The sequence below is a fragment of the Coloeus monedula genome, assembly GCF_965178545.1.
Source record: "Coloeus monedula genome assembly, chromosome: 1".
Taxonomy (NCBI): Eukaryota; Metazoa; Chordata; class Aves; order Passeriformes; family Corvidae; genus Coloeus; species Coloeus monedula.
Window position 1 is genome coordinate 21543092 of NC_138781.1, and position 12633 is coordinate 21555724.

The 12633-nt window shown below is 37.6% G+C and overlaps 1 protein-coding gene across 1 annotated transcript; it reads right to left on the reverse strand.

Moving 5' to 3' along the window:
* Window positions 1–147: 147 nt before the first annotated feature.
* On the reverse strand, window positions 148–7429 carry OLAH (oleoyl-ACP hydrolase; the record flags this gene model as incomplete). Its single annotated transcript, XM_082296430.1, has 7 exons — window positions 7372–7429; window positions 5190–5321; window positions 3422–3560; window positions 2733–2832; window positions 1504–1679; window positions 521–606; window positions 148–281 (listed from the first exon to the last, which is right to left on the reverse strand). The coding sequence occupies exons 2-7, from the start codon at window positions 5317–5319 to the stop codon at window positions 148–150; spliced, it is 765 nt and encodes a 254-aa protein (XP_082152556.1). The 5' UTR covers window positions 5320–5321; window positions 7372–7429.
* Between the last annotated feature and the right edge of the window lie 5204 nt (window positions 7430–12633).

Genomic DNA, 12633 nt, shown 5'->3' on the forward strand with positions numbered 1-12633 from the left:
AAAAAATCAGGAAAACTCCCCATTTTAAAGGATTACAGAGGAGGAACAGAACAACTTCTAGGCATAACTGTAAGCAATGTTCAGAAAGAATGACTTACTACAAATTGCAGTGGACTAACATTCTGCTATTAATATTGAGGGAAATACTCATAGACCAGCATTTTCTATGCATCTTGTTATGTGTTTCATCAAGAATGTTTGATTAGACGGTTCCAGAAGATAAAAGTGACCTCCAGGAAGATCATAAAAGGAAGTATCTCCACTCGTTAGTTCTTGCCAAGCTAAAAAAGATATTTAAAGTACCAGAGAAATGTCAACTATTGTGATCATTTTGTATAACTATTTCAATTACTTAATAATTATTTTAAATCCCATATCAACTTTTTGGTTCATACATTGAGACTGCTCTGTTGATTTGTTTCCTTTAAGAAGGAGACAGATTCTAGAAAACTCTAATTAACAGATGCAATACAACAAGAAAATGTGTAAGTATAAGAGGAAAACCACTGAAACAAAGTACCTTGTACATCATGTACCTCATCATCAGACCCATGAAAGCAGGTAATATCACAAGAGAAGGGGATATCCATTTCTGCCTTCTCAAATCTGTGAACATAAAAAATAGTCATAAAACATTCCATAAAATACCTGTATTTGGAATTTGCTTTCACATACAAAATAGGTTTTTTGTTCTCCTCCAGAACTTTCAGGAGTCAGATTATGCAGGACATCAGGAGAAGAAAATACTGCATCTTGAAGTTTCTTAGCTCCTTACCCTACTGCAATTAGCTCTAAAATTGTAAAGAAAAATGACCCAATAGTTAAGGGAAAAAAAGAGCTTCAACCTGCAATAAAAATTCTCACCTACAATAAATAATTGTTACCAACATATACAAGTTTTCTAATGTTTCAGCATCTTTCAGTGTCAGGTTCCTAAGACCAAAATGGGCCCCACACCCAAGAGTGTCCTTGTTTTTGCCAAGGTGAGAAGCCTTAACCACTCAGCTACATTGAGCTGTCATGTAACATCCAGTGGGGACAGCAGTTAGGACAGAGGAAGCCGGTTGCTGTCTGGGTGCCCAGAACACAGGAATTATTTTCTTCTGGTTAGGCTAGAGGACCTTGGATCAGGAGACTGAATGCAGTGTTCCTGAAGCACAATCAGCTGAGATTGTTAACCTCAGAAAACAATAGAAGACGCAAGAATACTCCCTTTTAGTAGCTGCTGACTTTGGATCCTCAGTAGAACCATAATTCTACCATGTCAACACTGCAGTAAGTTGTGGTTGCTGCAGTATGCAGTGTTTCTTCTAGGGCTTAAATAGTAGAAAACAAATAGAAAAGCACACAAAGAATAAAAACTATGGTTACTATTTCTTATTCTTTTCATAACAAAAAATGAGAACAGATTACTAAGAAAGAAAAAAGAAAACCTGACACGATCAGACATAAGTAAAAATGTAGAATACAAATATGAAAGTAATACAAAGTTGTAAAACTTACAAAAATGTCTGAAGAACTCCAAAGTCTTCTCTGAAAGTAAGCAACATTTGTTTCAGAAAGTCTTCATTATGCTGAAGCTCAGAAGGAATTCCTCCTAGAATCTGTAGCCGTGCAATAACAACTTCATCTTTTATATCAGATAGGGGTATGCTTTTCAGAGCACGGAATCCTTCAGACTGTCAGTACCAAACAAAACAGATCAGGTGTTGTATATAATATACTTTAAATAATATTTCCATTAAAATGATTTTGGTAAAAAGTACAATAATTTTTCATCTCCAAAATATGATGGCTGATTAGTTTAACATTCACAGAGAACACTTCATGGAAAGGGTTAGTAGACTGTGTTTACTGAAATCAAAAATTATGAGTGAGCCAAGTACTCTCTACTTCTGAAACTTCCACAGACAAATAACTGTTAGTATTATTTTGTTCAAGTTTGACTCTTACTATTGAAATGCAACTAGTAAAATAATCTAAGAAAGAAAAACCTAGCACTGGACATAAACCTGGCTAATGTAGGACTGAAGAGTGAAGAGACCAACTGACTATGGAAATTTGCAGCAATTGCTTCCATGAATCACTAGCTAACAATTGCTTCCATGAATCACTAGTTCATACTGAGGACTGCTAAGAAGCCTTAGCTTCAGCAGAAACTGAAGAACAGAAATAGCAAATACTGTCTGAGAACAGGACTGGAAAAATGCCACTTCACTGCTGTTTTTCTGAGAAAGACTAGCAGAACTAGAAGAACCTCAGAAGAAACTGATTAAAAATCCTACAAAGAATGAGGAGAAAGAAAAAGATTGAACAAATGTACTGAGGGCTGATGCAGCAGGTTTATGAAAGACCAGGTCAAGACAGTTATTTCACATGTTACAGAGTAAGAAGGACCACTTATTATTTTGGCTTACTTACTTTTGAGTTTTAAACCAAAGGCCATAGTAAATAACACAATATTCAAAAAAGTTTAGTTTAAGGATTAGTTAGTTTAAGCATTAATTAGTTCAAGCATTAGTTTAAGGAGGTTGTTCTCCCAAGGCTAAAGTTAGCAGCAGTGAATATTATGTATTCTGCATCTATCCCAGAACACTTTTCTCTCATAGATTCTGAAGAAATGTTTATTTTGTATTAAAACTACTCTGCATACCATACTGTAAAATATTATTTTTACCCTTGATAGCTAATTTACAGTTCTGTTTCATAATGTTAATGATTCCATAACTTACGTGTGGGGCATGTCCCCCTGATACGAAAAGATGGACTGGCTCCAGTCCGTACTTTTCTTTCAAATGAAGTGCAACTGCAAAACTCACGTAAGATCCAAAACTGCAGCAAAAAGATAAATTAAAACAAAGTATGCAAAAGACCCCATGAAAACTGGAAAATAAAAACGTAATTTAAATTTCAGTGCTAATTTGCTATCTTGAACGGTTGCTGAAACCATGTAAGATATGCAGATTACAATTATATTAAATTGACATGAAGTATATTCCTACGCAGTCTAAATTTGTAAATAAGACCTTTTCTTTGTCTCTCTTTCTTTTAATTGTCTCCTTAATTTTCAGTAAGAACAGTTATTTTGAATACTTGAGACTAAGCAATCTTCAAAATCTGTGTTTCATGAATGGTTCACCCCTTTCATTCATATAGATCAAGCACTGACACAAATATTAACAATAAATGCAATTACAATTGATTAGAAACACATGTTCAGATGTTGTGCCTGAAGGTATAAGTAAATAAATAACCAGAGTCTTTGAGAGCAACTGCATGTTTCAGGATGGCTTGACAGAAGATCCTTGCAGAAGCATATTTTCCTAAAGTTTTTGCAAATAAAAACAAGTAACTCTCTACTCCTAGAGCTCAGAAATAGAAGCTCCTTCACTAGGGTATCTAAAAATGTATATATTTTTACCTGTGACCAAAAAATGCAAATGGTTTTTCTTTCAATTCTTTTAACAAAACATTTGTAACTTCATTAACTACGCTTGTCATGTCTTTTGCAAAAGGCTCCGTGAAACGAGTTTCTCTTCCAGGAAGCCTTATACAGCAGACTGCAGAAGAGGCGGGGGAAGGAAAGGAAAAGAATTACAGTTATTTAAAATGGATACAGTAACATAACTTTAATTAAGTTTTTAAATTATTCTGCAGAATATATATACTATTTGAATTTAATCCTTCTTACAGTTGATATTGTGTACTTGCTTGCTATTGCTACTACTGTGATTTAATCCTGTAAGAGATTAGGTTTCCATCCCTTCCTTTAGTCACCAATGTTGCCTCTCCAGCTGATTTGATTGATAAATGCCTTGGGTCAGAATGCACAAGATCCTGATTTCAGCTGAGGTTTGAGAGCAACTTTATTGTCACAAGTTTTAATAACAATCAAAAATTCATCAATTTCAATAATAGTAAGTTTGAGGGTTGTGTAAAATACATCCTTTCAAGGGCAGCATTAGTGAGTGAAACTTATTAGAATTGTACAATCCCTGTTTTCTTCTTTGTCAGCTCTTCAGCACCACTCATTGGCAAATGTGGAATCATAGTGCAAATTGGTGGATATTTGTATTTATAGTTATAGTTATTTATATAGAAGGAAATTTTACATGTTTTTACTATTTTCCCTTCAAAATTGAGGATTTTCCTCTCACTGTTTTAGTGAAAGTAAGGAATGAATAGATCAGAAAAAAAATGTTGATTTTCTCAAATCTCCTTGACATCATGCATACTGCCAGTTACACAGAAGTAACGGGTCAGACACAAAAGTATTTTAGAAAAGACAGAATAAACTACAACCTAATACCATAGATAGCAGTACAGAAGAGTTTGCATCTTCTATACTTTCTGCAGAAACCATCTCTGAAAGAGCATGCTGTGCCCTGATTTTATTCATCTGTGTCTGCAGTTGGTCCTAGGCCATTTCCTTAATAACTTTCTTGTAAATAGTTCCAGTGGACAAAAAACTTTTTTATTTCTTCTTTGTTTTTTTCCCTAATTTCAAGAAAAATTCAATGTGAAACTGCTTACCTGAAATTATACATGCATTTAGAGGACCAGTAAAACTGCAATGGCAATGCTCATGAATATGAAGTTTTTTTTTTCTTTGTGGAAGGTCTGGAAAATGGCCTTGGTTCCTCTTCAAATAGGTCAAGCAATGGATCTTTTTAGTGCTGATGTATCTTGTGAGCAATAAGAATTACTTTATAGTGTAACTGAATGTCATTTCACTGTTATAAAATTCATAGATTACATTTCAGTTTTGATACAAGAAGTGCAAACACTGGCTAACAGATGCTCTGTGCAGCCTCTCAGCATTAGAAAAGTTCTCATCTTCACTGTTAACCTTGCTGAAGACCGGCTTATCCACAATATGCAGTGTACTGCTGTTTCTGAATCATACCAATAGTTTCCGAAGCAGTCAAACATACGATACTCTTGTGAAATGTAGCTCTGAGGATATAATTTTTTCACCCAATCGAATATAATTTGATTCAAGGTGGTACAGAAAATGTAGCCTCATGGAAATGCTAACTCCTAATGAATGCTAGTTCCTTCCTTTCTGGTGAAGACCCACTGGATAAAGATTGTGGTGCTCTCAAGATTATTATATTCCATTTCAAAAATTTGGCTATCGTGTATTTTAGAATTGCTTAACTTCTACTCTAACTACAAAAATGACTAACCTTCAATTGAGTCGTTGAAGAGTTTGCCCCACTGAGCAAGTTGCAAAGTTCCACCTCCAGCCCATGGAAAGCAAATCAGTCTAAAGAGAGCATCTGGCCTTTTGTGTACACAAGCAATCAGCTTTTCCATTTCTGGAAAAAAAACCCAAAAAAACCAAGAAAACAACACATCATTCTAGAACAAGACTCTTCAGAAATAGGAAAATTAGAGTGAATTAAGACTAAATTGAAACAACAGGGTGCAATATTTTCTGTCATCAGAACTGCTTGTACTACAACAGCTATCTGTTAGACATGAGGTGATCTTCCTACAACACTGTAAACCATTTATATATTGTATATCATTTATAAATGATAGTGGAATAGTATGGGTTAATACCCTTAGCTAATATTTGCTCAGTCACTGACCGCAACAAACATTACAAGCAGCAAAAGAAATTGATAAGGGATTTCTTCCATCTGAAGACATAGAAAATATAAGGACCACCTAGTTCAATGTTCTCTCTACCACAGTGGTAAAAGAGATGTCTAGGGAACAGTAGGATGTAGTTTCTTTATATATATAAAATGTCTATGAATTACTCTTTCACATATTTTTCCAGTCTCCCCTTGAACAGTTGGCATCCACGACATCCTCTTGCAATGAGTTGCACAGCTGCACTATCTGATGCATGAAGAATGATGCCCTTTCCTGTTTTCCATCTCACTCATACAAATTCATTTGATGTACACAGGGCAGTGCAGTAAAGAGAGTGAATACTGCACCTCTCAGGGTTTGCCACTGAGCATTTCTGAGCTCTGCTGTCATACTGTCTCAGCCGTCAAACATTTCTTTTTCCTGAATGAAAAGGCCTGGCTGTGTTACATATCCTTCAAATCCATCATCACTGCCTACCTCTGGACTTCTAGTTTTGTTATATTCTGTTGAGATGGTGGAGTAACCAGAGCCACGTTCAACTTTATCACAACAGCTTTAGTAGTTTTGCTTAGTGACTGACAGAAGTAACAGCTGAAGAAAGATTTATAACTACTTCTTCCTTCTTGCTGAGAAGAAAAAATAGCATTGAAGATGCCAAGTGCATTGTCTCTAGCATCAGATACTGCTTTTACTATCTGAAGAAAAAAGCAATTCTCAATCATTTTTATTCTTCTTTCCCAATTTTCTTGTCCTTTATTCTGGCTGATTAGATTTGTGGACGTAAGTACTGAAGTGACAAAGTAGTACTGATAGCCTATCAGGCTGTGTTCAGTCAAAAGAACCCAGGAACCATGTGCTTGGTGAAGATATATTAATTCGAAATATATGATGGAGAATTTTTATAAAATGTTTTCTGCACCCATTAGAATAAACTCTCACGTTCTTGTTAAAAAGATTGAAAAAAAATACTGATTAGGGGATACCAAGCAGCAAAATTCCATTTCCAAAATGCTGCCTATCATTAAGGGTATTATTTCTTGCCTTGAATATAGCTCAGTATTTGCAAGGGCTGATTCACCATAAAATACACCTGTATGCCTACACGCAATCTTTTTCACCTGCACAAAAAGTTTCAGAAATGCAACCAGATCAGGATAGGCAGCAATTCCGACCTATTTCAAAACTACACAAACAAGACAAAAGAAAACTGACCCAAATATTGCTGTGGTGGTTGCTTGATTTTCATGTATGTTTGAACTGGAGAGTTTGTGAATATTTGTTACGAATCACTTCAAAGACACATTAAGAAGAGCAAGACTCACAAAAAAACCCAAAAAAACCCAACCCAACAAAAAACCAGAAAACAAACAAACAAAAAGGTCTCAAAAATCACTGGGTATGTGAACCTAAAGCAGCTGAAGAATACTGACACTGGTGCTACAGAAGACATAACTCCTCTGGTGGATTTTTAGCTTCAGTACAATTAGTTCCATTTACACAGTCACTTCTTCCAGAAAAATACACAAAAAGCTCAAACATTTCTGAAGCCAATGTTTTAACTTGGCAGTCAAATAGCAAAAGAAAAATCTCTTCTCAAACTATTCCAGAGGTGACACAGAAATCTCAAGCATGATAAAGTACATTTAATCAAAGTCTTTAAATTATTTAAAGGTACATTAATGGTTACTGAAATCTTTCCCACTTTAAACACTTTTAAATACTGCTTTATTCCATCGCCATCCAGCTTACTTTAGGTACAAATACCTGAACAGTCAGGAAGACCACTAGTGCCAGGCAATGACAGCCTGAGGGTGGCTGCACTTCTCAGTGCTGCACATCAAGAAGCTGCAGACACCTGCTTTTAAGTCTTTTCAAGGCTTAAGGGGAGGAGCCCCACCACAAAAACAAACAAACAAAAAAGGCACAAACTGAGGCATGCAGCATCCCAAAAGGGAGACAGAAGCATCATGTGTTAGAGGTGACACACGGCATTTGGCAGAAATGTAAGAAAGGCACACTGCACTAATCGCAGTGAATGAAACAGCACAGGCTAGCATGCCCGTAGCATGACAGTACACAAGTTGTAGCAGCTTTCATACACAGAGACACACAGCCTTGCTGACAAAACAGCTGCATAAATAGAAAAGCCAGCCTTTTGTAAGAACTATGTCCAGAAGTACAGCACTCACACCTAGGCTGGAGAGTTTTACAGGGGTCTGAAAATGCTGCTGTAGAAGACCATCACCTGATTTGATTAAACCACTGCATTTGGTTAGTGGACCAGTTGTCATTTCTGCAAACTGAAAGACATAGCAGTGTATGAACTACACACTGTGGTTACATATGATAATTTCATGTTAGATATCCTTTATGCTCCTAGCAATCAGATGAACTATCAGTAACCTAAAACACCAGTATATTTTACAACTGCATTTGCAATACTAGGAAGACTGACTTTTTTCCCCCCCCTTTGACCTTTGTTTTATGCCAAAACCAGCTTTCAGGAGAATATGGATTATCTTTTCTCTTATCATAAAAACTTCCTTTACTGTGTTCCCCCATATGATGATGTAATTGATGTACTGCAGATGTTCTGGAGCCCCACCCTTTTCCAGTGCAGTCTTGATCAGTCCTGATAGGGAAACATGTCATTGAGCATGAACTAGCAGGACTGATCAAGAGAGCTTTAAAATAGAATTGATGGGGAAAGCTGAAGGTTTTGAAAGCTGAAGCATCAACTAAGGGTGACAGTGCTAATGGAAACACACCATGGGATTACCTTGGAAATCTTCTTTTCGGGGTTTAGGATTTCACAAGTACTGGTCAATCTTTAAGAACCACCTTTTGGAAGCACAGGAACAGGCAATTCCTCTTTTTTCCTCATTTTTTACAAGACAGGAGAGCAGTTGAAAGAATTGGATTATATTATTTCCAAAACTATATTTTCCTCTGCTTTCATCTATTGGCCTTATACCTGAGATCTAACTTAGACCTATTATAACAAAGAGGATACATAAGAATTCTTCTGCATAATCAAGATGTTCCTGGATTGTAAACTTTTCAAGTGAAACAAGCTTTTATTTTATTCCCTATAAATTTTAAGTTAGATGTGTGATCTGATGAATTAATGGCAGAAAAATATATTTTAGAGTGTTCACAGTCAAAAAGAATGTTTCTTTCTTAAACCATTGGCAAAAAAATGTCTCAGTGAGTGAAAAAAGAACCCCCCTGAATTTTAAGAAAGTATTTCTTGACTTTTGTCTCTTCACATTTAGAATAAGCTGAAAATAAAATTCTAGTTTGATAAAGAGCTGTATAAAAGATTAAAAGAGCCATCATTTAAATCACAGAAGAACTTAGGTTCAAGGGGGCTTCTAGAGATAATATAGTCCAAATCTTCTCTCGTTAGGTGTTGAGTATCGCCAAGGATGGCAACTCTACAACCTCCCTTGGTAACCATGTTCCAGTGTTCAATCATGACTCATAGTGAGGACATTTTTCTTTCTGTCTATATCCTTGTTGTCCCTTGTATCCACAAGTCTTTTGTCTTTTTGCACAGTACATCCAAGAAGAGTCTGGCTCTGCTCATCCTCTGCATATCTGTAGAGGGATTCCTTGCAGAACAGGGGCATATGATACCCCTGGAAAGACTGGACAACCCTGTGCTGAGGAAAAGCCCCTGAACAGGCCCCTGGCTGCAGGCAGCCCTGAGAGTCCTTGGCAAGGTATCCACTGGTCGGCTCCCCCGCTGATTAGAGGCCGTCTAGAGGGACTGGGCGTGAATCTTTGCAAAAGTAGATATAAGCTTGCATAGTTGAACAATAAATGGAGAACAATGCTCAAATCGTATCGGTGTATGTGTCATTTATCTGTCTAGCCCCCCAAAACATATCCTTCTATTAGGTAGGTGAAGACATCTTCATTTGGCACTCCCCTCTTAAGACAAAACCAATTATCTCAGACTCTCCTTGTACACCACCCACTCCAGTCACAATCGCAGGGAACGCTGCCACGCTGACTTCAGTATTGCAACATCCTTCTAATCAGCAGAATTAAAAATGGTCACAGATGTAGTATACCAAAGAAATTTTGGATTATTTTTCAAACATGTTTCTGAAACAGGCTTTCAGGGCATGAAGAACTTTTTACATTAGCTTTATTCATTGTCATGGCATCACCTTATAGTAGGTGGACAAGTACAATTGAAAATACTAGCGACAACAAAACTGCTTTTGCACTGACCAGCTGCTAGGACAAATGGACCAACAGCCCCACCGTGCAGGGAACAGAAAGCCAAAGGTAAAGAAATACCAAGTGCTTGCAGCACAGGGCTGCAAGATATTTCCCCAAGGAAAATATATTCCATAGCACACAGTCTAGAAATCCATGGAATGAGTCTTTGTCAATTGCAGGAGTGTGGTATTTGCCAGTAGGGCAGTCCAGGACTAAAGAGACCTCTCAGGTATCTAGGCACTTGCAAATCCTACATAGTAGACCCATCTCATTTGTGCATACGTGACTTAACCCCTTGTCTGCAGATCCTGGAAGCCAGGGAAAAAGCAACCCTATCCCCAGATGGCAAGTAGATCCAAGTCTACTTACAAAATTTAGAGTTAAGGTAGTCCATTCACCTCCCACCAATAAGCACAGAAGTGGAATAGCGTGCCTGGGAGTCAAATGATCCACTTCATGGTAGGTACGGAGTCTGTTATCAAAGCTGCTGGATTGCTTATGGCAATAGGCACGCATCTGAGACACCTGGCTGGGAACATGGGAACTTTAACAAGGCTGGGCATTGACAATTTGGTGTCTGCAATCCTGTAATAACAGAGCTGTCTGGCTGTAGGACAGTGACAGTTAGGCAATGTAATCCTCTACTGACTTTATCTTCACAAGAGAAACAGTTTGTGCAACTGACAGACACCAACATGTCTCAATGTCTTAAAACATTGTGATACAGTTGAAATTTTTTACTTCTGCATCTTACACATTCCTGTATCACACACGTTTGGTTACATTCAGTATTCAAATCATCCTTTAAAAACGTTAAAAAAAATACATTTTCTAGGGTAGGCACTTAGGCTTTCTGGAAAATTACAGGTTTATGAAAAGAGGTGTCCAGGTAGAGAGAAAACACATCTGCTATATGCACTGAAATGTTTAGTACAGGTTTTTGAGGATAATGGATTTATATCCCTGAAAGTTTTCATACTCAGCAAAAAGCAGTGGTGTGATCTTCCATTTAAGACAGCAAAATACATAAATCACAGGAAAAAAAACCGTGGGAAGCCATATCTCAGTAGCTTCTGAGTTCAGGAAAACACTGGTCTTTGCTTCTTGAAAAATAAAGACTAAGGCAATCCTTCATCATTATACCTAGACCCTAGAAAATATTGGAAAAAAGTATGGAGCATACTCATCTTATTAGTCATATTTTTCCCAGTAACATATCTCTCATGGCTACCATTTCTAGCACACTATATTTGAAATAGGTTAATGTCATTGTTAACATCTAAAAGCTGATGATGAAAAAAAATTTGTATGTCATTACCAACTGAAATCCTGTCCTCCAGAAAGCTGTTTACCCATTGCTTTACTCAGTCTTGAAACAAAAATCTAGGACATTATTACAGAGAAACTTACTTGTGGAACACTTGCCTCTGATAAGCTCAACGCTTCCCTAGTGCAAAACAATTGAACTAAATATTAAAGTCACACAACATGCATTCCCAACACGGACTTTTACTACTTAAACTGCCAGGGTGTTGAAGCTGCCAAATATACAGACCATGTGTATGCTTCAAAAACAAACACAACAAGGAGCAGTATAATCTCCCCTCCTTTCCTACTGTTTCTGATACCAGCCTAGTTCTGCTTTGGTACAGCCACATAACCTTTGCTCAGATTTTTGAGGAAATCATTCAGTTGAGAGAAAGACCTCTAAAGAAATCCATAGAGTCGAGTTGTGAAAGGGAAAAGGGATAAAACTAGAGATACAGGCTGCAGAGATGGCACCAGGCAAGTAGCTCAACAATTACAAGGAAAGACATGGAAAGATAATTAACATCTCAAGAGAAAAAAACTAGTTGGAAGATTTCAACCTCCTGTTTAGTATCTTTATTGATAATCTGGATGAGGGGATTGAGTGCACCCTTTGTAAATTCACAGACAACACCAAGTTGGGTGGGAGTGTTGATCTGCTGGAGGTCAGGAAGACTCTGCAGAGGGATCTGGACAGGGTGGATCAATGGTCCAAGGCCAGTGGTATGAGATTAAACAAGACCAAGCACTGAGTCTTGCCCGTGGGTCAAAACAACCCCACGCAGCGCTACAGGCTTCAGGAAGAACTCAGTACATAAAGGGGAGGGATGAAGGAGGAATGGGGGAACGTTTTGAGTGATAGTGTTTGTCTTCCCAAGCAACTGTTACATGTGACAGATCTCTACTTTCCTGGGGATGGCTGAACACCTGCCCATAGGAAATAGTGAATGAATTCCTTGTTTTGATTTGCTTTAATGTGTGCCTTTTGCTTTCTCTACCCACAATAAACTTTTACTCATCTGATCCTCTCCCTGATCCCACTGGCGAGGGAGTGGTTTGTGCATGGGCTTGGTTGCTGGCTGGAGTTAAACCATGACGGTAGGTAATGGGAAGCCATTTTGGCAGCAAAGGCAGGTAGTAACAAAGAAGCAAACAGAAGGTGCCACTGCTGCAGACACAAAGAGGAAAGAAGTCATGGAACATAGCAACATTTTGTTCTGAATATGGCAGATTATGTCACAGAATTTTTTTTTTTTTTTAAATGACTCTGAGCTGAGCCATAGCTCTTCAACACACACCACCCAGGTACTCATGCAGGTGTCAGAGACCCCTTCAATGTGCCAAATAGCAGTATTGGCAAGAGTCTCTGAAAGTAGAGACCTTGTTAACCATGGCAAGTAGGGCCTCACATGTCCTTCCCAGTACAAATGCTGCTTCACCATGTAGTGAAATGTTTGCTCCAGCATGTGAAGACTGCTCCAAATC